This window comes from Monodon monoceros, unplaced genomic scaffold (genome assembly GCF_005190385.1).
Source record: "Monodon monoceros isolate NGI ecotype Baffin Bay Population unplaced genomic scaffold, NGI_Narwhal_1 Super_Scaffold_6, whole genome shotgun sequence".
Taxonomy (NCBI): domain Eukaryota; kingdom Metazoa; phylum Chordata; class Mammalia; order Artiodactyla; family Monodontidae; genus Monodon; species Monodon monoceros.
The window spans coordinates 88516435-88543459 of NW_021703783.1; the positions used below are offsets into that span (position 1 = coordinate 88516435).

Here is a 27025-nt window from a genome sequence, read left to right on the forward strand (position 1 = left end):
CACGACGGCAGACAGACAATAAGTCGATGAAAGGGCATGACTGTGTTCCAATCAAACTTCATTTATGGACGCTGAAATGTGAGTTTCATATAATTTTCACGGGTCATGAAATTTGTTCTTCTTTGGATTTTTTTCAACCATTTAAAAATGTAAAGACCATCCTTAACTTGTGGGCCATACAAAAGCAGACTGCATTTGGCATGTGGGTTTATAGTTTGCTGACCTCTTAGCCAGAGGCAGAATGATTAAGTTCTTTGTTCTTCAAACTGGGGTCGCAGAGCACCCCTGTCAGAGATGTTTGAGGATGCTCTAGCCCTGGACCCCCTGATTCAGAATCTCTACCGCTTCCCACCCTGTGCCGTGGGGAGCCCTTGCATCTTGAAGCTCCAACTCCTTGATCCATAAGTGCTGGCGCCAGGTTAGAACCCAGAATTTCTGTCTTAAGGATAACAGGGACTAATGTCTAGAAAGGGCTTTGTGTCAGCTAGCCGCATGGTACACAGTAAGGCATCCAGGATGTGCTCCTGAGTCAGGCCAGGTGGTCTGAGTCCTGGTTTATCCTTCACCTGCTTTGTTACCTGGAGCAAGTTACTTAACCTCTCTGTTCTCCAATTTCCTGTCTAAAAAATAAGGATAATAATAGCACGTATCAGTTGGGATTGCTGCATTGCTGTGTTGGGAAATTGTAGTATTGTCACGTTGTGAAGCATTTGGCCCGGTGCCCGCCAGACTGTAATTGTCCATAATTGTTAGCTGTTGTGATTTTTTACCCGGTATTATCATCATTGCTGGGATGTAGTCTAAGTTCGAGGCAGAGCCCAGGTGCCCACCCAGGGCCCTGGCTCCAGCACAGCCTCTGTCTGGTCTTGGTGTCACTGGGAATGAGCAGTCGCAGGCTGGGTGGCAGCCACAGCCACAGACAGGTCAGGTTTCAGGCTGCGGGGTGGAGCCGGTTCTCACTTGGGAATTAAAGCCTTTTGCCTGACCCTACAGATGGAACTGGTGAATAGGTTTTGTTCCCTCCCTGAGCTCAAAGAAATAAAAGTAAAGCCCTGGAGTTCCGTCCTTCTGGTTTTAGAAAAAAACAAAAACCCTCAGTGTCTTCTAATTAGCTTGGGACCATCACCCCGTGAGAAGCAAGAGGATTCAGGACAAGTTAACTCTTTACCTTCTTACCAAGGAGGCCTCGGTCTAGGCTAGCACTCTCCAGACTTCTGCCCTTCGTGTACCACCTTTATGATATGTGTCTGCCCTTCATGTACCACCTTTAGTTTTATTTTCAGAGTGTTTTCCTTTTGTTCACTCACTTTTTAAATTTGACCTTATCCTGTGTAATTATATCCTGAAATCATGACTTTGATAAGCTAGTTTGTGTTTTTTCCCTTCTACTCGACATTCAGGTAAATAGGTAACTCTAAAAATGTCTTTACGTTTGCCCACGAGCCCACCTAGCATGTTCCCAGGTGGCATGTTTTGACCGCTGGAACGTCAGCAGTCTGAATAGGGTCAGAGCTTAGACCCTGCATCAGAAGATGTGGGTTCAAGTGCCAGCTCCTCCCCTTCCCAGCCGCATCCCACAGGCAAGTGACAGAACCTCCGTCCCACGGAGGTGGGAAGCTTGACAACTGAGAAATCACCAAAAAGTGCCACAGAGAGCCAAGCAACTGTGCAAGACCCATGGGGAGAACCTGGGCTTTGCTCCTGCAGGGGAGGTAGAGAAAGGAAGGAGGGAGCCGGGGAGGAGTGGGGAGGAGCCAGCGAGGCCACACAGGCTGAGACCAGGAGAACTGAAGGACAGGCAGAGGTGTCCCCTGTTCCAGTGGAACTTGTTTGTATTGATGCAGGATAAACCCTTGGGGTGGTTACCTTCATGTAACAACCTGGCCAGGCCATGGTACCCAGATATTTAGCCAAACGTTAATCTAGATGTTTACATGAAGGTATTTTTTAGATGAAATGAACATTTAAGTCAGACTTTGAGAAAAGCAGATGACTGTCCGTAGTGTGTGTGTGTCTCATCCAATCTATTGAATAGAAGAAAGACTGGCCTCCCAAGAAGAGGGAATTCTGCCAGCAGACGACCTTTGGACTTAAGCTGCATCTGTCCTCTGGGTCTTCAGCCTGCTGGTCTACCCGGCAGATTTTGAACTTGCCAAGCCTCCATAATAGCACGAGCAATTCCTTAAATCTCTTGATAGGTACGTACATACCTACATACCTACATTGGTCAGTAACATCTTTTACATTCGTGAGTTGGGGGAACAAAAAAGGAATGTCATATACACCTTGGCCAGCCCCTTCACGCCTCTCTACTTTCATGGACTTGCTCCTTCTTACCTAGATAGTTTTTTAAAAGACGTCCTTCATCTAACTGAAATTTTCTTCAGTTAGGTACTATAGTTAGTTATATCAACTTTAAAATTGTGGGTTGCCACAGTTATGCCTCTGTAAAGTATTGTAGAGCTCCTCCTGTGGCCTGTGGTTACAGAATGGCAGGGGAGAGGCAACCAGGGCTTTGAGGAAGGATGGCTCAGCAACTTAGGAGACTGCTGGAACTTTCCATGCTAGGTCTGGAAAGAGCTATCCGTTTGGAAAATAGGCTTCAGGACAGTGCTCTCTGGGGAAAAATGAATGGCTTCTGCATGTATGTGATTTAAACATCTATTTTATGGGAATGCTTGGAATTTTCACACAGTGATTTTTAGGTTGATAATTTTGTAGTTGGTAACGTTTGTTTTGGTGTTAGCTGTTGTGCTAGGTGGGATGCAAAGCACATGAAGTGCATTCTCTCATTTCCTCCTCACATAACGCTGGAAGGTGAGTGCTTTAGTTATCCCTATTTTGCAGGGGAGGAACGAGGGCACAGAGAGGTTAAGGAATTCACTCAGGGACACACAGCTAGTGAGTGCTCCAGTCAGGACTTGCACTGGGATTTGTCTGTGTCCAGATCCCACTCTCCTAACTTTCCCGCCTCATTGCTTCCCCTTAGAATTGAAAGGGACCTGGCGGGTTTCCTTTAGAGTGAAAATGTCTGGGTTCAGGGTCCATCTAGGATGAGTTTGTTCCTAATGGTTCTTTCTGTATTTCTCCACCCACCAACCCAACCTCCAGCATATTGGTTTCCTCCTCTTGCTAGCCCCCACGTAACAGAGAGCACAGGTGAAGGCACCCTCTGGTGCTGCCTCTGTTATCAGGAGAGGAAAAACTTCCCCAGGAGCCACTGGGAAGAAAATTCCACCCACACCTCAGTGGCCAGAACACAGGGCCTCTTCTGGCTGCAAGGGAGGCTAGAAAAGCTAAACAATGTGGGCCAGTGGAGAGTGTCTTTCACAGCAACAAGCTCTGCAGGAGTCAGTTCCATGCAGTAGAGTTGATAAACATCCAATGTAGTCACAGGGTGAGTTAACACAAATACCATGTCCCACGTGGGCAGGTGAGTGGGTTCCCACACTGTTTCCAGGAGGACAGCACAGCTGGGCGGTGTCCCAGGCGGATCAGTGGGAACAGTGAAGGCTCTAGAAGTCACTTCCAGAATGGAGTGGTCACAGGAACTGAGGATGGTAACGTGGAGGTCAGATGAAGGAGGCACACGGTGCTTTTTAAAAACATTCGCAGAACTGCTGAGCTGAAGAAAGATTAGGATTTCTGCACAACCGCTGCTAAGGGATCAATGAGGCCAAAGGGTGGGAGTACTTCATTTAAATTAAAGTGCTCTAAGGGCTTATGGTCGTGGTGAATATGGCCTCATCCTTCATTCAGTCATTCATCAAACACATCCTGCAGGTTTTTCACAGGCCCGGTCATCCTGTGTGGTGTAGAGAATTCAAGGACTCACAAGCTGTAACCTCCACCCTTGAGCTCACAGCCTAATGAGAGAGACGTAGAAACAAAGAAGTAAATGCCACAGGGTTATTGTAGCACTAAGCAGAGCTTGTGGCTGTGGCGCGCGCAGAGTGCCGTTGGCCCAGCATGGAGGGGAAGGCCCTCTGGGGGTCAGGGCAGGCCCCGCAGGGAGCAGCGGGCAGAAGGCCCAGGCGGTGGGAGGAGGAAGCGGGGAGAAGGCCGGTCTGCACGCCGCAGGCTGCCACCAGGCTTCGGGTACCTCGGCTGCAAGTGACCGAGAGACAGGCGAGCCGGCCCCACGCGCTGGGCTTACTTGGCAAGAAGTCGGAAGGTCGGCAGTTCCAGGATTGGTCTCATAGATCCACGATGTATTGCAACACCCAGGCTTTTTCTTTCTCTGTCCTGAATATGTTGGCTTTGTGTCCTGAGCGTGTCACCTCGGCCCGAGCTCCAGGCGCCGTGCTCCCATGCTGGCTCCCAGAAGAGAGGACAGAAGGAGACCGGGGGGTTCGGGGGGTGGACAAGGCTCTCCCCTCCCCGACAAGGCCCCGCCGACACCCTGTACTCCCCAGGGATCCGGACTGGGTAGCTCACCCACTCCTGGACCGGGCTCTGGCAAAGGGGAGAGGGGTTGCTGATTTGGGTGGGGAAGAGGAAGGAGCGGCTGGGGGGCAGGCTAGGGGGTATCTGTGCCTGATTCCCTCTGTCTGGCTTTGAAGACTGGTCTGCCAAGCCATTGGCATCATTGCCTTTCTCCTCCGGCTGCCTTGCTCCCTCCTGACCCTCAGCCTCCCTTGGGCTCCTGGATCTTTCCCGGTCTCAGCACGGCCTTTTCTCCCTCCCTCAGGTCCTTCAGACTGACCCTCAGGCCCCTCGTCTCTGCTCTTCTTCCCGTCATCCCTGAGGTTTCATCACGGATTCATTCATTCAGCACGTGCTCTTCCTCTACCAGGAACGTCCCTCCTCACCTTCCCCAGCCTGGCAGCTTGTGCTCTGTGCTCAGCTCAGTCGGCACCTCCTCACCAGAGCCTTCCCGGTTCCCCTGCTCCCGGCTCCCCCAGCGCCCCAGACTGACCTCAGTCACATCACCTGTCATTTTGCACTGAACACGCCTGTCCAGCTGTCCTCACTGACCGCTGTAGGGCCTCCCTAAGGGCAGGGATTCTCTTCTCCCTCTTTGCCTCTCTAGCACCTGGCACAGGGCACAGGCCTCCCTAGCACCTGGCACTGTAGCTGCTCAGAGCGTGTCGTAGGACGGAGAATAGATGGGCGGGAAGAGGGCATCTAGAAGGCAGCTGGGGGGCAGATGGGATAAAGGGGCACTGGGCAAGGGATGGAGGCAGCTGGTGGGTGGGGGGAGCGGAGTCGAGCAAAGGGGTGGGTACTACTTACAGCAGATTCCAAACAGCATATCATATCGTTCATAAATATTTCAGCGTGTCTTTTAAGGGCATGGAATAGGGTTCCCATGTAGAAACCAACAAACAAGCCATAATCACAATATCATTACACACTTTAAAAAAAAATCATACAGATGTGTTTTTTAAAGCCTGAAAACAGTAAAGACTAGAAGGAAATCTCAGAGGTTCACCATGGTTCCTTTGAGTGACGTTAGTAGGTGGCCGTTACACTGGAAAGATGACATTCCATGAATGTGGACTAAAAACAAAACAGCTGTGGGCACCTTTGCAGGGGTGCCAGTCATGGGAGAAGGATCTCGAAAGAGGGCCCCCATGGGAGCTCTGGGTAGAGCTGACGCACCGTGTCACTGCTTTCTTGATCACGGTCAGCTAACTCCCATTCTATCCCTACCCCCCGGGTGGGTGAGCCCTGCCCTAGACCTGGTCATAGTCAAGGTGGGACTAGGGCTGCTATCGGCCTCGACCTTTAAGACAGTTCCTTACTATTTACAAACCATATTTCATTGAATCTAGAAAGAAAAATCTACCAACTGAGCTCTGACAGGTCATCGTTTGTAAGAAACATCCCAATATCAGAGAGATTCAAGAGTGGACAAGGGGGGAATTCCCTGGCGGTCCAGTGGTTAGGACTCCGCACTTTCACTGCCGGGGTCCAGGTTCGATCCCTGGTCAGGCAACTAAGATCACGCGAGCCGTGTGGCGTGGCCAAAAAAAAAAGAAGAGTGGACAAGGGAGCTTAGGGTCAGTGAAACATGAGAATGTTTCCCAGGACGGGGTGGGGACGGGTGCTCAGCACTGAACTGGGGCGGCGAGGGGGTCTGGAGGCTCGGTCGCTCCTTCCGCAGACGTTGGCCAAACCTCTACCCTCGTTCCCACCAGAGGGTAGGCCCCGGTGAGACAGAGATGTTCCCGGAGCTCAGGGTCCAGCCAAGGCAGGCAGGGGCAGAGCAGAGGGAGAGCACACGGGTCCAGAGGCCCCCGGGCCCGGCTCTGCATCCCCGTACTCCACTGCCAGGTGTGGGCATCAGCTGTGCCCACACGTGGTGGGGGCTGTAGGGCAGTAACAAGAGGTCCGCGCCGCGTCCTGCACAGGCTGACATGCAGCGAAGGCCGGTCATTTGGTCGCTGTTGTCCACAGTGTTAATGCCGCAGTGCGAGATGAGGCCTGGCACGGTTTGCCCAGTTGGAGGCGACACTGCGGGGCCGACGCTGGGGTAGGGCCTTAAAAGCCGTCCCCATTGGCTCGTCTGAATCTCAGCCCCTCTACTGTCTCAGTGCCTGCTCTTTCCCATCGGGGCATTTTTGCTGTCTGTAATGTCACTTGTGGCCGCCCACCAGACTGTAGACTTCCCAAGGGCAGGACCTGGTTGGTTTTGCTCTCTGACGTCTCCCAGGGCCTGCGTGACACATGCTGAGTATGTTCGAGAGGCACATAATCTAGTGGTTAAGGGTACGGATTTGGGAACCAGACCTCTTGGGGTTCAAACCTCTGCTCTGCAACGTACAAGCTGTGTGACCATGGGCAAGCCACTGGCCTCTCTGTGCCCCTCAGCGTACCCATCCTCTGCCTTAGGGGCTGTGGTGAGGGCCGGCAGAGCTGCTGTGAAGTGCAGAGCCCCGTGTTTGGTGTGTGGTGACAGCCCGGCGAGTCAGTGTGGTGGGCCGGTGGGGGGTGGTCTCGTCATCACCTGTGAACCAGTGCCGGCCTGAAGGGGAGCCGCGCATCCCAGGCAGAAGCCCCAACGCCTGAAAGAACAAGGTCCGCAAAGGGAGGGAGAACAACACAGTGGGTCGGGGCTGAGCTCAGCCCCAGCTGTCCCTCTCAGCCCCTGAAAAGGTCCGGTTTTTGACCCTCAGGCAGTGGGGGGTCATGGATGACATTTAGACAGAGAAAAACACTGGTTGGATTTATGTTGGAAGAGGATAGTGTGGAGGTCACGGTCCAGGTCTGGGTGGGAGACAGTGCCTGAGCCAGGGCCGTGGCCGTGATGATGGAGGCGTTGAGCAGCTGGAACCCTCAGCTGGAACCCCGGTGAGTGAACATGCAGGGTGGTGGGGAGAAGGCTCTAGGCTGTTGCCCTCGGGCTGACCTGGCAGGAGGTGGTCAGTGTGACTCACATCCACAGTGCTGACCACGGGTCCCCTGATCGCCGCAGAAATGGCTTCCTGCAAAGCAGGGCTTCCCCAGTGGCCAAGAGGGCAGGCTCGCCAGATACCCAGGGTGCCCTCGAGGGTGCGCAGGCTGACACCAGGGCCCCGGAGCTGGAGAGTGTCTGGTGGCCACTCTTTGCTGCTCTCGGTCCAAGTCACAGTCATGGGACTTAGCAGTGACCCGTCGCTGCCCTTTAGCTGACACCATACGTCCATTGTCTGGCTGAAGAGTCCCAACACCTGTGAGGGAGGCAGTCAGTCTTCTCCCGGTTTCACAGATGAGGAAACCGAGACTCCGAGGCTCGGATCCTTGCGCGTGGTCTCCGAGTTCAGAGGTGGGGCCAAGCTCATCCCACTCCAAAGCTGTGCCACCGCCCAGCCCAGCTGTCCTGGCACCAGCCCCACGTGGAGAGGACAGAGCAGACAGAAAGACGCCCGGTGGACCCCATCCACCGCCCGCCAGCCCCCGACAACAGCAGGTGGTTTGCAGGGCCCAGCTTCCTCAGGAGCTGGGGACAAGGGCAGGGCCTCCGAAGGTACTGCCAACAGCCCAGAGCTGGACAAGTCAGCGGGCTGTCTTTTAGAACTGGTAACCATTGTCAGTGTTTTTATCCCCCCTTCTTAAAATAGCCAGCTGAGTTACTTTTGTGGTTAAAACCAAAAATAGAACACACATCCCCAGATTCCTGTGGGTTTAAATTTCTGCCCTTAACGGAGCATGCCTGCCCCTTGGACCTGTTTATTAAGGAAGTCTTAGGCTTCTCCCAGATCTGAGGGGAGGGGTCTGGGTACACCTCTCTTCTGGAATTGATCAGATGGCTCTTGTCTCTCTTCTGCCTCTTCCTCCTCTTCCTCTCCACCCCCCCCACACCTATTTAGACTGACTGAAGCTCCCCCCTTTCCCCCGACTCCCTCCAAAAAACTCCATCCTCTTAATGGCTCTGCCCACGACTGGCACTCAGGACTAAAGAACTTGGCACCTGTACTCAGGTTAGCATCAGACTCGTGCTCCAGGGGTCCTGATGCATCCACCTTGGTTCCTTGGGATGGCTTGCCTCTTACTCATAAATGTCCCAGCTGCCCCCTTAGCAGCCCGCTTGCTGTTCCAAAATGATTATAATCCCTTCTGAAACCCCGCCCTTCTCTCCCGCAGGAGAAGGGAGGTGCCCATCGTTTTCAGCGGTCACTGGGAGAGGTCATAGGGGATCCAATGGTGGAACCACTGAGAGGGCTGCTAGAGGAGGAGGGGGCAGATGGCCTGAGGGGTCCAGGCGGATCATTCTGGAAAAGCAGAGCTCCCTGACTCCTGATGGGAGGCGGGGGCAGTGGCATCCACGGCCATCCTCCCTTTCCACCATGTGTGACCTCTCCAGGCTCAGGTTCCTCATTAGACAAGGGCAATAGTGTATGCCTTATAGGTGTGAGGGTTGAATCACCTTCTTTACATAAACAGCTAACAGCTAACAAATGCTTGGTGTTACCTAGCATCTAACTTGGGAAGTTAAAATATTCCCGTTGTGGAAGGGCCCAGCTGGGGGCAAGGGAGCCTTTGAAGGGGCATGGGAGGGACACAGTCACTTTCAAGCTCCAGAAGGTTCACTCTGGGTCAGCATGGAGGACGCATGGGGGCAGGGAAGCAGGAGGAGCCGGGGCATGGCTGACGAGGGCGGGGCGGTGGCCCAGCTGGGGCAGTGGCCGAGGGCAGGGCGGGAAGGGAAGGCTGGGATGGAGAGAGCCTCAGGGGCTGGAACTGGCAGGACTCAGGGGCCCCTTAGAGGCGGTCGGGAGTCAGGTTGGCGAATCCCCCAGGCCAGGAAGTCACTGAGACGTGGCCTCCGAAGGAGGAGCAGTTCTGCGTGGTTGACCAGCCACCATCCCCCAGACCCTCCAAAGTAGGGCCCAGCCCCCCCCGCTCAGGAGGCACTGGTCCAGCTCTCTTTGGTTCTTCTTATGTGGTTCAGTTTGTGTGTGAGTCCCAGGGGTGGGAGTGTGGCCCAAAGAAGCCACATCCAGGACATAGTTGTGGGATGAGCGAGTCCATCTTTCACCCATTTAAAGGGCAGCCTTTCTCATCCCCTCTCGCAGCCCTAACCCAGGAGCAAAGCAACGCACCCTGCTGCTGGGTCCATACGTGGATGCCTCAGCTGCCTGGCATGTGTCCTGGGCCACCCTGGCATCCATCCAGCCCGCAGGACCCAAGGGGGACCCAGGGTGGAACTGAAGTCAGGCCAGTTTCAAAACCAGGATCATGGAAGCCACCGTTGTAGGGAGCTGACTGTGCCAGCCCAGCCCAGGCTCTGCCCACAGGATGGGGCTGCCTGCCCAGCTGGAAGAGGGCCCTGCCCAGTCACACGGAGTCTGCCCCGTCTATCCTGACGGGCCTGGCTCGGAGTGCGGCTTCTCTGGGCACCACAGGGCAGGGACCGTGTCCATCTGTCCACACTGCATCCCCAGTGCCTAGAGCAGGCCTGCCACGTCAGTAGCTGTGCGACGGACGCGTCAGGGGCCTCACCCGAGAGCAGGGTGGTGAGAGAGCCTCCCTTGCACCATCGCGTGGAATAAGAGCTCCGTGTGCCCGGTCCATCGGGGCTCCTGGGAGACGCCCACAGAGCTATGCCCGCGGGTGCACTCAGGCCGCGGGTGTGAGGGCTCTGAGCCTGGAGCCGGGCTCTGAAGCCGAAGACACAGCCGTGATGGGGGAACTTGGCTACTGCCCTAAACGCTGATCCAACCGATGGTTAAAAACTCGTGCGTGGGCCTGACAGACCCGCAGGAGTAACGTGCGGGGTGGAATCTTGCCTGACATAAGCAGAGTATGGAGTTGTCTCTGCACAGTCTGCTGGAACTTGGTCTTTTTCTTTTTTTTTTTTTTAACGTCTTTATTGGAGTATACTTGCTTTACAGTGTTGTGTTAGTTTCTGCTGTATAACAAAGTGAATCAGCTATATGCATACGTATATCCCCATATCCCCTCCCTCTTGCGTCTCCCTCCTGCCCTCCCTATCCCACCCCTCTAGGTGGTCACAAAGCACCGAGCTGATCTCCCTGTGCTATGCGGCTGCTTCCCGCTAGCCATTTATTTTACATTTGGTAGTGGCTATGTGTCCATGCCACTCTCTCACTTCATCCCAGCTTACCCTTCCCCCCCTCCGTGTCCTCAAGTCCATTCTCTACGTCTGTGTCTTTATTCCAGTCCTGCCCCTAGGTTCATCAGAACCAATTTTTTTTTTTTTAGATTCCATATATATGTGTTAGCATATGGTATTTGTTTTTCTCTTTCTGACTTACTTCACTCTGTATGACAGACTCTAGGTCCATCCACCTCACTACAAGTAATTCAATTACCTTTCTTTATATGGCTGAGTAATATTCCATTGTATATATGTGCCACACCTTCTTTACCCATTCATCTGTCGATGGACACATAGGTTGCTTCCATGTTCTGGCTATTGTAACTAGAGCTGCAATGAACATTGTGGTACATGACTCTTTTTGAATTATGGTTTTCTCAGGGTATATGCCCAGTAGTGGGATTGCTGGGTCATATGGTAGTTTTATTTTTAGTTTTTTAAGGAACCTCCATACTGTTCTCCATAGTCGCTGTATGAATTTACATTCCCACCAACAGTGCAAGAGGGTTCCCTTTTCTCCGCACCGTCTCCAGCGTTTATTGTTTGTAGATATTTTGATGATGGCCATTCTGACTGGTGTGAGGTGATACCTCATTGTAGTTTTGATTTGCATTTCTCTAATGATTAGTGATGTTGAGCATCTCTTCATGTGTTTGTTGGCAATCTGTATATCTTCTTTGGAGAAATGTCTATTTAGGTCTTCTGCCCATTTTTGGATTGGGTTGTTTGATTTTTTGATATTGAGCTGCATGAGCTGCTTGTATATTTTGGAGGTTAATCCTTTGTCAGTTGCTTCATTTGCAAATATTTTCTCCCATTCAGAGGGTTGTCTTTTCGTCTTGTTTATGGTTTCCTTTGCTGTGCAAAAGCTTTTACGTTTCATTAGGTCCCATTTGTTTATTTTTGTTTTTATTTCCATTCCTCTAGGAGGTGGGTCTAAAAGGACCTTGCTGTGATTTATGTCATAGAGTGTTCTGCCTATGTTTTCCTTTTTATAGTGTCTGGCCTTCCATTTAGGTCTTTAATCCATTTTGAGCTTATTTTTATGTATGGTGTTAGGGAGTGATCTAATCTCATACTTTTATATGTACCTGTCCAGTTTTCCCAGCACCACTTATTGAAGAGGCTGTTTTTTCTCCACTGTACATTCCTACCTCCTATATCAAAGATAAGGTGACCATATGTGCGTGGGTTTATCTCTGGGCTTTCTATCCTGTTCCATTGATCTATATTTCTGTTTTTGTGCCAGTACCATATTGTCTTGATTACTGTAGCTTTGTAGTATAGTCTGAAGTCAGGGAGCCTGATTCCTCCAGCTCCATTTTTCTTCCTCAAGATTGTTTTGGCTATTCGGGGTCTTTTGTGTTTCCATACAAATTGTGCAATTTTTTGTTCTAGTTCTGTGAGAAATGCCATTGGTGGTTTGATAGGGATTACACTGAATCTGTAGATTGCTTTGGGCAGTATAGTCATTTTCACAATGTTGATTCTTCCAATCCAAGAACATAGTATATCTCTCCATCTGTTTGCATCATCTTTAGTTTCTTTCATCAGTGTCTTATTGTTTTCTGCATACAGGTCTTTTGTCTCCTTAGGTAGGTTTATTCCTAGGTAGTTTATTCTTTTTGTTGCAATGGTAAATGGGAGTGTTTCCTTAATTTCTCTTTCAGATTTTTCATCATTAGTGTATAGGAATGCAGGAGATTTCTGTGCATTAATTTTGTATTCTGCTACGTTACCAAATTCATTGATTAGCTCTAGTAGCTTTCTGGTGGCATCTTTAGGATTCTCTATGTATAGTATGTCATCTGCAAACAGTGACAGTTTTACTTCTTCTTTTCCAATTTGGATACCTTTTATTTCTTTTTCTTCTCTGACTGCTGTGGCTAAAACTTCCAAAACTATGTTGAATAATAGTGGTGAGAGTGGGCAACTTTGTCTTGTTCCTGATCTTAGAGGAAATAGTTTCAGTTTTTCACCATTGAGGATGATGTTGGCTGTGGGTTTGTCATATATGGCCTTTATTATGTTGAGATAGTTCCCTCTATGCCTACTTTCTGGAGAGTTTTTATCATAAATGGGTGTTGACTTTTGTCAAAGGTTTTTCTGCATCTATTGAGATTATCGTATGGTTTTTCTCCTTCAATTTGTTAATGTGGTGTATCACATTGATTGATTTGCATATATTGAAGAATCCTTGCATTCCTGGGATAAACCCCACTTGATCATGGTGTATGATCCTTTTAATGTGCTGTTGGATTCTGTTTGCTAGTATTTTGTTGAGGATTTTTGCACCTATGTTCATCAGTGATATTGGCCTGTAGTTTTCTTTTTTTGTGACATCTTTGTCTGGTTTTGGTCTCAGGGTGATGGTGGCCTCGTAGAATGAGTTTGGGAGTGTTCCTTCTCTGCTATATTTTGGAAGAGTTTGAGAACGAAGCTCTTCTCAAATGTTAGCTCTTTAATAAATGTTTGATAGAATTCCCCTGTGAAGCCATCTGGTCCTGGGCTTTTGTTTGTTGGAAGATTTTTAATCACAGTTTCAATTTCAGTGCTTGTGATTGGTCTGTTTATATTTTCTATTTCTTCCTGGTTCAGTCTCGGAAGGTTGTGCTTTTCTAAGAATTCGTTCATTTCTTCCAGGTTGTCCATTTTATTGGCATATGGTTGCTTGTAGTAATCTCTCATGATCCTTTGTATTTCTTCAGTGTCAGTTGTTACTTCTCCTTTTTCATTTCTAATTCTATTGATTTGAGTCTTACTTTTTTTTCTTGATGAGTCTGGCCAATGGTTTATCAATTTTGTTTATTTTCTCAAAGAACCAGCTTTTAGTTTTATTGATCTTTGCTATTGTTTCCTTCATTTCTTTTTCATTTATTTCTGCTCTGATCTTTATGATTTCTTTCCTTCTGCTAACTTTGGGTTTTTTTTGTTCTTCTTTCTCTAATTGCTCTAGGTGTAAGGTTAGGTTGTTTATTTGAGTTGTTTCTTGAGGTAGAACTGTAGTGCTGTAAATGTCTCTCTTAGAACTGATTTTGCTGCATCCCATAGGTTTTAGGTCGTCATGTTTTCATTGCCATTTGTTTCTAAGTATTTTTTGATTTCCTCTTTGATTTCTTCAGTGATCTATTGGTTATTTAGTAGCATATTATTTAGCCTCCATGTGTTCGTATTTTTTACAGTTTTTTTCCTGTAATTGATATCTAGTCTCATAGCATTGTGGTCAGAAAAGGTACTTGATACGATTTCAATTTTTTAAATTTACCAAGGCTTGATTTGTGACCCAAGGTATGATCTATCCTGGAGAATGTTCCATGAGCACTTGAGAAGAAAGTGTATTCTGTTGTTTTGCATGGAAAGTCCTATAAATATCAGTTAAGTCCGTCTTGTTTAATGTATCATTTAAAGCTTGTGTTTCCTTATTTATTTTCATTTTGGATGAGCTGTCCATTGGTGAAAGTGGGGTGTTAAAGTCCCCTACTATTATTGTGTTCCTGTTGATTTCCCCTTTTATGGCTGTTAGTATTTGCCTTATATATTGAGGTGCTCCTATGTTGGGTGCATAAATATTTACAATTGTTATATCTTCTTCTTCGATTGATCCCTTGATCATTATGTAGTGTCCTTCTTTGTCTCTTGTAATAGTCTTTATTTTAAAGTCTATTTTGTCTGATATGAGAATTGCCACTCCAGCTTTCTTTTGATTTACATTTGCATGGAATATCTTTTTCCATCCCCTCACTTTCAGCCTGTATGTGTCTCTAGGTCTGAAGTGGGTCTCTCGTAGACAGTATATATATGGGTCTTGTTTTGTATCCATTCAGCCAGTCTGTGTGTTTTGATTGGAGCATTTAATCCATTTACGTTTGAGGTAATTGTCGATACGTATGTTCCTATTACCATTTTCTTAATTGTTTTGGCTTTGTCTTTATAGGTCTTTTCCTTCTCTGTGTTTCCTGCCTAGAGAAGTTCCTTTAGCATTTGTTGTAGAGCTGGTTTGGTGGTGCTGAATTCTCTTAGCTTTCACTTGTCTGTAAAGGTTTTAATTTCTCTGTCGAATCTGAATGAGATCCTTGCTGGGTAGAGTAATCTTGGTTGTAGGTTTTCCCTTTCATCACTTTAAGTATGTCCTGCCACTCCCTTCTGGCTTGCAGAGTTTCTGCTGAAAGATCAGCTGTTAACCTTATGGGGATTCCCTTGTATGCTGTTTTTCCCTTGATGCTTTTAATATTTTTTTCTTTGTTTTTAATTTTTGATAGTTTGATTAATATGGGTCTTGGTGTGTTTCTCCATGGATTTATCCTGTATGGGGCTCTCTGCGCTTCCTGGATTTGATTGACCATTTCCTTTCCCATGTTAGGGAAGTTTTCGACTATAGTCTCTTCAAATACTTTCTCAGACCCTTTCTTTTTCTCTTCTTCTTCTGGGACCCCTATAATTTGAATGTTGGTGTGTTTAATGTTGTCCCCGGGGTCTCTGAGACTGTCCTCAGTTCTTTTCATTCTTTTTTCTTTATTCTGCTCCCTGGCAGTTATTTCCACCATTTTACCTTCCAGCTCACTTATCCGTTCTTCTGTCTCAGTTATTCTGTCATTGATTCCTTCTAGAGTATTTTTAATTTCAGTAATTGTGGTGTTCATCACTGTTTGTTTGCTCTTTAGTTCTTCTAGATCCTTGTTAAACGTTTCTTGTATTTTCTCCATTCTGTTTCCGAGATTTTGGATCATCTTATGACTATCATTATTGTGAATTCTTTTTCAGGTAGGTTGCATATTTCATCTTCATGTATTTGGTCTTGTAGGTTTTTACCTTGCTCCTTCATCTGTAAAAATTTTTTTGTCGTTTCATTTTTTTTGTTTTTGATGGGTGGTGCTGTATTCCTGTCTTATTGGTTGTTTGGCCTGAGACGTCCAGCACTGGAGTTTGCAGGCAGTTAGATACAGCCGGGTCTTGGTGCTGAGATGAGGACCTCTGGGAGGCCTCACTCCGATTGATATTCCCTGGGGTCTGAGGTTCTCTGTTAGTCCAGCGGTTTGGACTCAGAGCTCCCACCACAGGAGCTCGGGCCCAACCTCCGGCCTGGGAACCAAGATCCCGCAAGCCGGTCACTGGGGGTTCCTCCCGTCCCCTTAGGTGTCTGTGGTCCCCCACCAGTGCCTGGTAAGTGCCCTAGTTGGAAGAAGACACGGATTCTGTGTCCTCCTAGTACACCATCTTGTGTCCAATGGAACTCGTTTTAAAGTCAGGTCTGCATGAGGATGGAATCTAGAAGATGGAGAGGGCAGGGAAAGTGGGTGATGTGAACGCAAGGACAGCACTTCGGTTTTTGTTTTTTGATTTTTTTTTTGGCTGCATTGGGTCCTTGTTGCTGTGCGCGGGCTTTCTCTAGTTGCAGTGAGCGGGGGCTACTCTTCGTTGCAGTGCACGGGCTTCTCATTGCAGTGGCTTCCCTTGTTGCAGAGCAACAAGGCGCCCAGGCTTCAGGAGTTGTGGCTTGCTGGCTGTGGAGCACAGGCTCAATAGTCGTGGCGCACAGGCTTAGTTGCTCCGCGGCATGTGGGATCTTCCCGGACCAGGGCTCGAACCCGTGTCCCCTGCATTGGCAGACGGATTCTTAACCACTGCACCACCAGGGAAGCCCCAGCACTTTGATTTTAAAGAACGTTTTTGAACGTCCTATAGTATGTTCTGTTCCCATGTTCACTGTTCGCCCACCTCCTCTCACACTAGAGCACACGAAAGGCAGCCGGGTCCCAACACTGAACAGATCTTACAGCAAAGGGCCACCGACTGTGGCCTCGACAGGTCTGCAGAGTCTCGTAGTGGCTCCTGGCCTGGAGACCTGACCCCAAGAACCAGAGACAGGATGGCTGCACAGCATTGTGAATGGACTAAATGCCACTGAACTGTTCACTTTAAAACGGTTAATTTTACGTTGTGTGACTTTCACCTCAATTGAATAAAAATTAAAAAGACCCACCACCCACTGAGTACCTGTTTTGCACCAAGTACCATGCATATGCCTGGTTTGCATCATCAGACACCCCGGGGTGCTTCTACCCATCTACAGACAAGCTAGCTTGTAGAGGAAGACCACGGCCAGGCCTCCTGTTGGTAACAGAGTCGGGATTTAAAACCCTGTGTCCTTGGCTTTGGAGGTAAAGAATATCTCTGGGAGATTTGAGAGGAAACTGGGGGCCTCCAGGAAGAGGGAGCTGGGGGCAGGGGAGGCCGGTAGATTTACTCTCCATTCGATGCCTCTTTGGAGCTTTTGAACCATTTTGAGCCATGTGAATGGTTTCCAAGTCAAAAGATAATAAAAGGGTCAAGAGGGAATATTTATTTACAAAAATCTAAAACAAAACCCTGTATCTATATTGTCGTGTCAAAAACAAGCGCTCTGAGGCCAGGCCCCCTGAATCCCCGTCCCGCTCACCCATCTGGTAGACCCAGCCATGGCTCCCTCCCCGGCCTCGCATGGCTACTCTAACAATTAAGTGACGAAATGGGGCAATGAAGGTGACACTGTTTATATGGTGCCTGGCCCATCTCGGGTGCCCAGAAAGCATCCATTGTCCTCCCCACTCCCGCTGAATTTGTCCATCTGGGAACCCCACACACCGGTGTGACCTGTGGTTTCTTGTCCTCAGAGAAAGCTACAGATGGCTCCCTGCAGAGCGAGAACTGGGCACTCAACATGGAGATCTGCGACATCATCAATGAGACCGAGGAAGGGTGAGGACCCCCGGGGAGAGGCGGGACGCCGGCGGGGTGGCCACAACAGCACGCCTTAAACGTTTCGGAACCACGATCTAGTCTGACTGTCTCATCAAATGGATGAGAAGCCCAGAGATATAGGGTGTGCAGCCCACCCAGCAGCAGCAGTGCAGTCGACTGGCCCTTCCTAGGACGTCACCTGGACGGCATCTTCCTAGGACAAGGCCAGCTGGCAGCTCGTAGAATTAGGAGGAAGCCCCAAGCCCCATCTGCATGCCGTGGGCTAGACTGTGCAGCAGGGACCCCTAGCTTCCCCAGTGAGCAAGAACGGACTTTCGTTTCCTTAAGCTCTGAGGCCAGCAGGGAGGGTTGCTGCCACAGGGAGGGGAGTAAATGTGCAGTGGAACCGAGAGGCTGGTCAAGGTTAGCTTTGGCCGAGCATTTCTGGTGCTCGGGTCCCGGCATCCTGCTTGGGGTCAGGCAGCCCCGCCAGAGACGTGGTGTGGGGCAAGCACCGTGGTCCTGGCTCCTGGGCTCTGACCGGCATCACTGACCAGTGGTGTGACCTTGGGCAAATCACTTTACCTCTCTGGGTCTTTGTCTCAGAGACAGAGCTCTTCCATCCTTCCAGCAATCCACCCAAGGCCCTGAGGGGAGCAGCGAGGAGATGGATGCAGGGTCACTGTCCTTCTCAGGAGAAACCAGGGAAGGGTTGGGAGGGGTGTTATGACCACAGCCAGCAAGAAACGCCAGATGAGGCCTCTGTTCCAGAAAAACAGGCTCAGCAGTTGGAGCAGGTCTCAGTTCTCTCCCCATCTTTCACTGGGATGGTCCATTTGCCCTGCGAGGGTTCCTCTCACCACGTGGTGCTTTGTGTGTGGAGGGAGCATATGGGGAGCACCCAGCTCAGAGCCTGAGGAGGCTGTGGGAGTCTGCAGCACATGGTCAAGGCCAATTAGGACTGCACAGGGGCTGCCAGAACCTTCCAGCTCCCCAGCCGTGTGCCATGGGCTTGCCGAGGCGCTGGGAGGGGACATGCCCCCCTGCATCTGGACTCATAAGTGTCGGGGGTGAGAGTGGTGGGCGGGCAGCAGGGCCACCAAGAGAGAAGACTGAGGCAGAAAACCTCACGGAGCCTCTTCTTGAATGTCGGGGCTGAAAGTCACTGCTGTGTCCTTGGAGAAGCAAGTCCCCATCTCCCTTGTAAACGTCGGCAGAACTGGAGTCAGACTTGTTCAGGTGCTATTGATTTGAGCACCTCCTGGGTTCCAGGCTCTGCACAAGGCCCAGGGGACCCAGCAGTGAGCAAGGCAGATGTGACCCTTGACCTCACGGAGCTTGTCATCTAAGCTTTAGTCTCTTGTCCACTCCCTCCTTGGGTTGTGTGTGGCCTCCGTGCCACCCACTTTGTGCTGTGCTCCTGGCAGAGTACTAGACACACGGTAGGCCCACAGTAGTGGCACACAGGCCAGAACTTCTGGGTCACTCTGTAAGGAGTGGAAACAAGTCCCTTTAGAGAGCTGACGTGACCACAGGGGAGTGGCCAAGCCAGGAACAGAAGCTACCTTCCCCTGAGATGGAGCCCGGAGGGCGAGGGGCTGCCCCAGGGCATTGGGTTGAAAAGCACCCTCACACTTCAGGGGCAGGGTCCCACCCCGTCAGGGGCCGTGGCCCTTCACCCCTCGTGTCATCTCCGTCACAGCCACCCCCACGCAGGTCTCTTCCAGAAAGCCTTGCCTGCCACCTTCATTCCTGTCAGGGGGCCCATGTCATGTCAGGGTTCCCGGGTCTGTCGACTTGCCCTTGATGGATTTGGCACTGACAGTCTGACAGATGCCCAGCAGACAGCAGGACCGGCCCTCCCCAGCCTAAGAAGTGTTGCTTGAGCTCCTATAGCGTGCTGGGCTCTGGGGAGGCAAAGTGTCAGAGGAGGACGCCACTCCTGGCCTCTAGGGAGCATCCTCTCTAGCCAGGCAGTCCCGGGGTCAGTGCACCCAGGAGATGGAGGACTGGGAAAGCGCCATGGGCGAAGCGGATTTTACCTGGGCTTCTACCCGGTAGATGTGGAAGTTCGGGGGGCCACGAAGACTCCTAGGCCAGGACAGTCCGGGCAACGTGGGTTTCCCCTGTACAGGGCTGAGCGGCAAGGGTGCAGGTGGCAGGCCTGGGGGCGTCAGTGGAGTTACCGATGGGGCGGGGAGAACAGGCTGCCGCCGGCTTCCCCGCGTGACCAAGCGGCCTCCCCAGCCCCTCCCTCCACCTTCCCCCAACGCTCAGCGGCATCCTTTCATCTCCTCCCCGCCCGCCTGCCCAGGCCCTGGTCCAGGCTCCTGCCTCCACGAACCGCGTGCCCTGCGCCCCGCAGCTGGCTGCATCCCATCCTTCACGCTCAGCTGTGGCGCCACCTCCTGGGAGAAGACTTCCCTGACCTCCGGCACCCACCCACCCGCCCACACTCACACACTCACACTCGCTCTTACCTCGGGACCTGCTTGCTTCCCTCCCTTATGTGGGTCTCCCTGGAACATGTGATCCTTGAAGCAAGGCCGAGGGGTCTTATTCACCAGTGCGTCCCAGCACCCAGCCTGGTGTGGGCACATCTGGTGCCTGATAAGGCCTGGGTGGAAACAGGGGTGAGTAGAGGAGCTGGCCAGGATGGGGCACAAGAACTCTGTGCCTGCAGCTTATTGGTGCTTAACCTTCACTACTGCATATAAAGCCCCAGGGGCACGGTGGGCATGCAGATTCCCTGAGAGCTTGCTTCAGGGGGTCTAGGGTCAGGTCTGGGGTTCCGCATGTTTAACAAGCACTCACACCTCCCCACTAAGGGATTCTAGTGCAGGGTGTCCAGAGACTGCACACTGAGAATCCCTGCCAAGCAGTCGTCATCTACTGAGGATTTTGGTGGGACAGGAAGATTCTGATGTGATTAGAACCTGGGCACACAAAACAGGGCGGGACCAAGGGAGACGGGTAAATAAGAGCCTTCCCGTCTTCCAGTGCCTCCTGATCTTAGGCGCACAGCCTCCTCTGTGGGATAAGGAGGTTCCGTGCCTCAGCCCGTCCTTCCTCTTGTCCTTCTTCCCAGCCCCAAAGATGCCTTCCGAGCAGTGAAGAAGAGAATCGTGGGGAATAAGAACTTCCACGAGGTGATGTTGGCTCTCACGGTGAGTGCCCCGTCCCTCCATCCACGGCAGGACCACAGTCCCCTGGGGGCCCAGCAGGACTCCCAGCCACCCTGGGGCTACTCTTTCAAGGGCTGTGGTCAGCCTTCAAGGCACTGTCCTGTCTACACGGCTGGCCAACGAGGAGTGGCAAGAGAGCCTATTTGGAAAAGTTCCCTCTAACCTACCGATGCAGGGAGCAGACACACAGGCCCACATCCCTCAAGGGCCCGTTATGGGACGCGTGGGCAGAGGACCTGCCAGTGACACAGAAGCTCAGTGCACCCAGGCCTCTGGGGGGCGGTACCCAAGTTGGGTTCCAGTTGGCACTTGGCCTAATTGGCCCTGAAAAATGAACATAAAGCAAAGGCCAGAGGCTGAGGACAGTCCTTGCTCACAGCAGGGCGGGGCAGGCAGGAGTTGGCAGCCTGGCAGTCAGGGTGGGCTTGGCTGGGGGGTGGGGGTGTGAGCACTCTGTCTCCGCCTCCCCCGTGGCAGCGCTTACATCTGGATCCGTCTGCTCAACTGAAGATCAGAGGCAGCTCCTGCCCGGGAATAGAGAGACAGGAGCGGGGACAGGAACAGGGAGGGGAGTTGGGCGCCTTTGTCGCAGGCCGCGAAGTCACCATTTGATTGAAAGTCCTCTGGTTTACACCTGGAGAGCCACCTCCCCTCTAGACTGTGTTCAGCTCAGAGACGGCCTCAGGACAGGGTTCTGTGGGCACCAGAGCCACTCAGCCAGGGGCCTCCAGCCAGCGCACGGCCCTCTGCCCGCCCAAGTCCCCCTCCCCACCCCAGCCAACCAGCTGCCAAATCTGGTGTGATCCCCGCTCCTCTGTGTTCTGGGTCTCACTTCAGGGAGCTGCATCCTCTGCTGGGCCTCCCCACTCGGACATGGGTGGGGTGTGAGGGTGGGGACCCGGGCGCTCCCGCTCCTCTGCTGGGTGCTCACGGGCACCGCACGGCCTCCAGGTCTTGGAAACCTGCGTCAAGAATTGCGGGCACCGCTTCCACGTGCTGGTGGCCAGCCAGGACTTCGTGGAGGGCGTGCTGGTGAGGACCATCCTGCCCAAGAACAACCCGCCCACCATCGTACACGACAAGGTGCTCACCCTCATCCAGGTGAGCGCGGGCGGCCGGGGGCGGGCCGGGAGTAAGGTGCCCCTGCCACTGCTACTCTCTTGTCTGTTCTCTTGGGTCCGTCTTGCTCCTCTGCTGACGGGACCTCTAAGCCAGGGGGTCGGGGGTAGCCTTGTTGGCTGAGGGCCTTGCTGTGGAGCGGGCTGTCCAGGTGATGCCACCAAAGGACCAGCGAGTCCAGAAGGGAATTTCTGCTCCCTGGGGGCTGGCAGGCAGGCTCGCAGGGGAGCCGGTGAGCAGTGGTTACCGGCCGTGTCCCCTTGTCCTCTCTCAGTCCTGGGCTGACGCGTTCCGCAGCTCGCCCGACTTGACAGGTGTGGTCGCTGTCTACGAGGACCTGCGGAGGAAGGGCCTGGAGTTCCCCATGACCGACCTGGACATGCTGTCCCCCATCCATACGCCCCAGAGGGTGAGGAGCAGCGGGCAGGGGCAGTGGGAGTCACTCCCAGAGCGGGTGCTGCTTCCTGGCGGCCCCGACCTGCCAGCCTCACGGATTCAGCTTGTTGCCTTCTAGACCGTGTTCAACTCAGAGACACCGTCAGGACAGAATTCTTCTGTGGGCACTGATGCCAGTCATCAAGGGGACTCCGGCCAGCACACCACCCCGCTGCCCACCTTGGCCCTACTCCCCAGCGACACACCCATAACGCCAACCGCTGAGCAGGTAAACAAGCCTGGGCCGTAGCCACACAGGTCAGGACGTGAGCCTCCCCCTCCCCACAAGTCAGGGCAGGCCCCTGTCAGTGTGGAAATTACTCTGCCCAGTCCTCAGGGCAGCCCCACAGGGCATGTGTCATCCTTCCTGTTGGGAGATGAGGCTCAGAGAGATCAGTTCACTCGCCCAGAGCCACACAGTTCAGCAGAGACAGAGCTGGGATTCAAGCACAAATCTGACTCCAGGCAGGCTCTGTCCTGCACCTGGGCCCTTCTCCAAACTGTGCCTTCCGTGGAGCCCTGTGGGCAGCTCCAGGGAGAGGAAGCACCCAGCAAGCAGCCCTTCGGCCGCCGCAGCTCCACTTCCTTGCTGGGGTTTGCTCAGGGTCTCACGTAAGATTTCATTTGGACAGAGGTTCTTGCTAAAAACGTTTCTAAAACATCTGTATAGAAAAAAATTTAAACCCTTGCCTTGCACCATGATGCTTCCCACCAAGCCCCAAGAAGAAGGTTTGAGGCATAGTGTAAGATCCTGGAGGCCGGGCCTGGGCCTCGTTTTCTGGGGCCCCATGAGTAGCTTTGCAAGACTGCCTTCCTCAGACCAGGCCGCCTGTCCCTCCGCCCCTGCGTCCTGCCAGTGAGGCCAGCACCCTGCACGTTGGCCCCGAGCAGTTTGTGGCGGCCTTAGCTGCCGCCCTACGAGGGACGTCCACAGCCATGACCGGCATTCCTGGGTGCGCGGTCATTTTAGTCGTGGATGGCGGGGTTGCTCGAGGCTTGCACACTGGGGGTGCCCATTTTTGAGGTGTTTTACAAACTTCTACGGTATCGTTTGGCCTTAACAAACAAATAAACTTACGAACAGCCTTTCATACCCAAACCTATTCAAAGAGAAACCTCTGTACTTATAGCAAGTTAAGAAATCAACCCCCAGAGTTACAAATAACATTACTAGAAAAGTTTTCCTAACAGGCCCAATAATTAAAAGTGCATAAAAGTGGTAAAATCACCCTGTGATCCAAAACTGATCTAACCTGGTTATAATTTTAACCAATTTGCCTGAAGTCTGGCAGCTGTGTGGATTAAGACTCTGATTATGTCCAGTGGAAGAAGGCTCTTGCTAAACAAGACCGAGCAGTCTGTTTAATTTCAGAGTCCCCTTCTGTCTCCTAGGACACGTTAAGGCGTTCAGGAGCACTGATGTAACTCCCAGACTCCTTGTAATTAGGTCCCATCTGACCTGGACACGCTGGGTTTGTGATCAGTTGTTTTTCCCTTGCTTCTGCCAGGAGCGTTTGTTAAACAGGCCAAATGTACCAAACGTTTTACGGGTCTGGAAGCTGCTGGCAAACCGTAGTGGGCCTGTGTCTGCACTCCCACTTCTTCATCTGTAAGGGTTGGACAGTGATACCTTCCTCATGAGACTATGGTCAAGGTTAAGTGGCAACATACATTAAGTGCTTGGGCCTTAGAGGTGATCAAAATGGTAGCTCCCCTCACAGGCAGGCGCCGTGAATTTATATGGTGACACTGATTCTGAAATCAGCTGGTTCAGCCAACTGAGAATGCACCAGCATTTCCCAAAATGTAGGCTGCTCAATCCTAGACCCGTGAGGTAGCCCATGATCAAAGGGTTCATCAACCAGATCAGGTTTGGGAACGTCCACACTGGTCCCTTCCTGGACATTCACAGTGTCCACGTGGTCCATGAGGACAGGAAACGCCCCGCAGAGCCCGCCGCATGAGACACCACACCTGAGTGCAGAGACTGTGAGACTCGATTTACAGCTATTCCCCAAGCCAAGACTGGGACCCCTCTGATCGTTGAAAACCTGCTCACGTCCCTTTAACGAGTGCTCAGTCTCAGCTTCATACTCAGGGTGGGGGACGGCACTGGGTCTCATCCTTGGAAGAGTCTGGGGCACCAAAGCGGACCAGGAGCAAGACAGAACCAGGTCCTCCTAGGAGGGAGGCCTCCCTCCTTTCCCCTCAGGGGAACCCCCCACTCCAGGACCTTGTTAGGCGCCAAGCACCCAGGAGATGCCAGAGCCCTCCAGCCACACTCAGGGCTGCCTCCGCCCTCAGCTTCTTTCCTCCTGGCCTCTCCCTGCACTGGGCACCTTGTAACAGTTGCTAACATCTCTGTAAGGGGGTCAGGGGGGGTGAGGGCAAGCCTACCACGGGCCTCTTGGCGCAGGGCTGTGGCCCGGGAGCCTAGAGAGGGTGCCAGCAGGTCGGGCTGGTAGTGTCAGGCTGTGTCCCAGGAGTGGCAGAGGCTCCAGACCCCGGCCTCTCTCAGCGGGGCCAACCGTGTGTTCCAGATTGGGAAGCTGCGCAGTGAGCTGGAGATGGTGAGTGGGAACGTGAGGGTGATGTCGGAGATGCTGACGGAGCTTGTGCCCACCCAGGCGGAGCCGGCAGACATAGAGCTGCTACAGGTGAGCAGCAGTCGCCCGGTTCAGCCTCCCGGCCCCGCCACCGCCACGGTGCTTTCCATGGCGGACTCTGAGCCCCTTGGTCACAATGGGAGATGATAAAGCCAGGGACTTTGGGCTCCATCAGATTGGAACTCGGGGCTCTACCACTTGGTGGTTTGAACAGAATAGCCCCTCTTGTCTCAGTTTCCTCATCGGTAAGTTTGCTTTTGTGGTACAAGTTTGACCTGAGTATTAAATAAGGCTTTGTACGTAAAACACCCTCCCTGTGCCTGGTTCCAAATAGCTCCCCATCAGTGGTCTTGAGGAGAAGCTGGAAGGTGAGGTGTCCACCTTTCAGAATATGAAACTTAGCAGGCAGGCCTGCGCTGGGATCTGCAGGCTGGGGCTCCCGTATGTCACGTGATATCCCTAGGGTGCCACCCCCAGCTGGGGCCCCACTTGAGTGAGGGGGTTGTGTGTGGGGAAAGGCACCCTCCCCACAGAGGTCAGTCCTAGACACGCCAAGAAAGCTAGGGACCCCCGAGGCCCAGGAGTCAACCTGAACCTGTGAGGGGACAGAGGGCTTGGCATGATCACCTCATTTTGTGTCATTCCTGCTGGGCCTCACATTCCTGGAGGGCGAGGCTGGGTTGTGCTCAACTCTCTGTCCCTGGGCCCGACCAAGCTGACACAGTGTTCTTGCTCCGGGGTCCTTACCTTATGGTGGGAGCAGGGGGCAGGGTTGAGGGGAGTGAAGTCAGAGTCTCACAGTTGAGTGAACACACGAATATGAAGACTAAATGACAGGGCTTCCCTGGTGGCGCAGTGGATAGGAGTCTGCCTGCCAATGAAGGGGACACGGGTTCAATCCCTGGTCCAGGAAGATCCCACATGCCGCGGAGCAGCTAGGCCTGTGCGCCACAACTACTGAGCCTGTGCTCTAGAGCCCAAGTGCCACAACTACTGAAGCCCGCGTGCTTTAGAGCCTGTGCTCCGCAACAAGAGAAGGCCCCGCTCGCCGCAACTAGAGAAAGCCCTCGTGCAGCAACGAAGACCCAACACAGCCAAAAATAAAAAAAATTTTTTTTTTTTAAAAAAGAATAAATGACAGAAGCTTGAGTGAGTTGGGAAGCGGCAGGATTGCTGTAGCACAGTTAATTTTGGGTGTCCCAAGCCAAGGCCTTGCGGGCATGGGCGATTTTGGGGACTCAGAAGGCTGGCTGGCAGGCAGGCAGGGGTGACACAGGGACAGCTGATGCACACTGAGCGTGTCCTGTGTGCCAGGCTCTGATGTGGACACGTGATATACGTTCACTCACCGAATTCTCCCCCTCCCCCCCCATGGGGTAGGTACTCTTGTTATCCTCACATCCCAGGTCAGCAAACTGAGGCAAAGAGAGGTCATGGGATGCCCCCAGGGTCACAGGGCTGGTCAGCAGCAGAGCTGGGGTATGAACCCAGGACCCTGGCTCCACCAGCTGCTTTTCTGCTCTTGAGTGGGGCAGGAAAGGAAGTAGGGACAAAGCTGCGGTGTGCTTGGTCATGAGGGGAGGAGAGGGGAGGCCCACAGGATGTTGGAAGTCCCCTGGGCCTGCCCTGCCCCAGCTCAGGCAAGAGAGGAAATCCTGGGAGAGGGTCTGGCCTGGGGGGAGGCGGGGGCGGCAGGGTCTGAAAAGAACCAAAATCAGTGGTCTTCATGATGCCAGGAGAAAAGTGCTGGCGCATGGCCACAGTCAGCAGTGCCCGACCATCTGTTGGGACCTCAGGACCGTGACCCGGGCCCCTGTCCACCTGATGGCAGGCACCTGAGGACGGAAACACTCAGTCCTACAAATGAAAAGCCTGTAAATGCTTCAGCTTCTATTTTTTTTTCTTTTTCCCAAACAAGTTTAAATACATAACACTAACTGATTAAAAGTCAGTTGGCGACGTGGTGACTAAATGCAATGTGGGAACAGAAAAAAAGGACGTTAGTGGAAAAACTGGTAAAACCTGAATAAAGTCTGTAGTTAGTTAACAGCATTGTCCCCACATTAATGTCATAGTTTTGACAAATGCCAAACTAAGGAGAGGCTGGGTGAAGAGCCCCTGGGCTGTCTTATCTTGGCAACTTTTCTGTAAATTTAAAATTATTCCAAAATAAAAAGCATTAAAAAAGAAATTAGAGGGCTTCCCTGGTGGCGCAGTGGTTGAGAGTCCGCCTGCCGATGCAGGGGACACAGGTTCGTGCCCCGGTCCGGGAAGAACCCACATGCCGCGGAGCGGCTGGGCCCGTGGGCTATGCCCGTGAGCCTGCACGTCCGGAGGCTGTGCTCTGCAGCAGGAGAGGCCACAGCAGTGAGAGGCCCGCGTACCGCAAAAAAAAAAAAAAAAAAGAGTAATGAGGC

The 27025-nt window shown here is 52.2% G+C and overlaps 1 protein-coding gene across 4 annotated transcripts in view; it reads left to right on the forward strand.

Annotated features, from left to right (window-relative positions):
• Positions 1-27025, forward strand: part of TOM1 (target of myb1 membrane trafficking protein) — a 45886-nt gene that overhangs the window by 5768 nt on the left and 13093 nt on the right. For all 4 annotated transcript variants that reach the window (XR_003791192.1, XM_029206188.1, XM_029206187.1 and 1 more), the window contains exons 2-7: positions 17197-17281; positions 20352-20430; positions 21400-21549; positions 21842-21976; positions 22082-22231; positions 24543-24659. Coding sequence is in view for 3 of the 4 variants with exons in the window: in XM_029206188.1 (XP_029062021.1) it covers positions 17197-17281; positions 20352-20430; positions 21400-21549; positions 21842-21976; positions 22082-22231; positions 24543-24659 (716 nt within the window). In the remaining variant the exon portion in view is untranslated. The remainder of the gene's footprint in view (positions 1-17196; positions 17282-20351; positions 20431-21399; positions 21550-21841; positions 21977-22081; positions 22232-24542; positions 24660-27025) is intronic.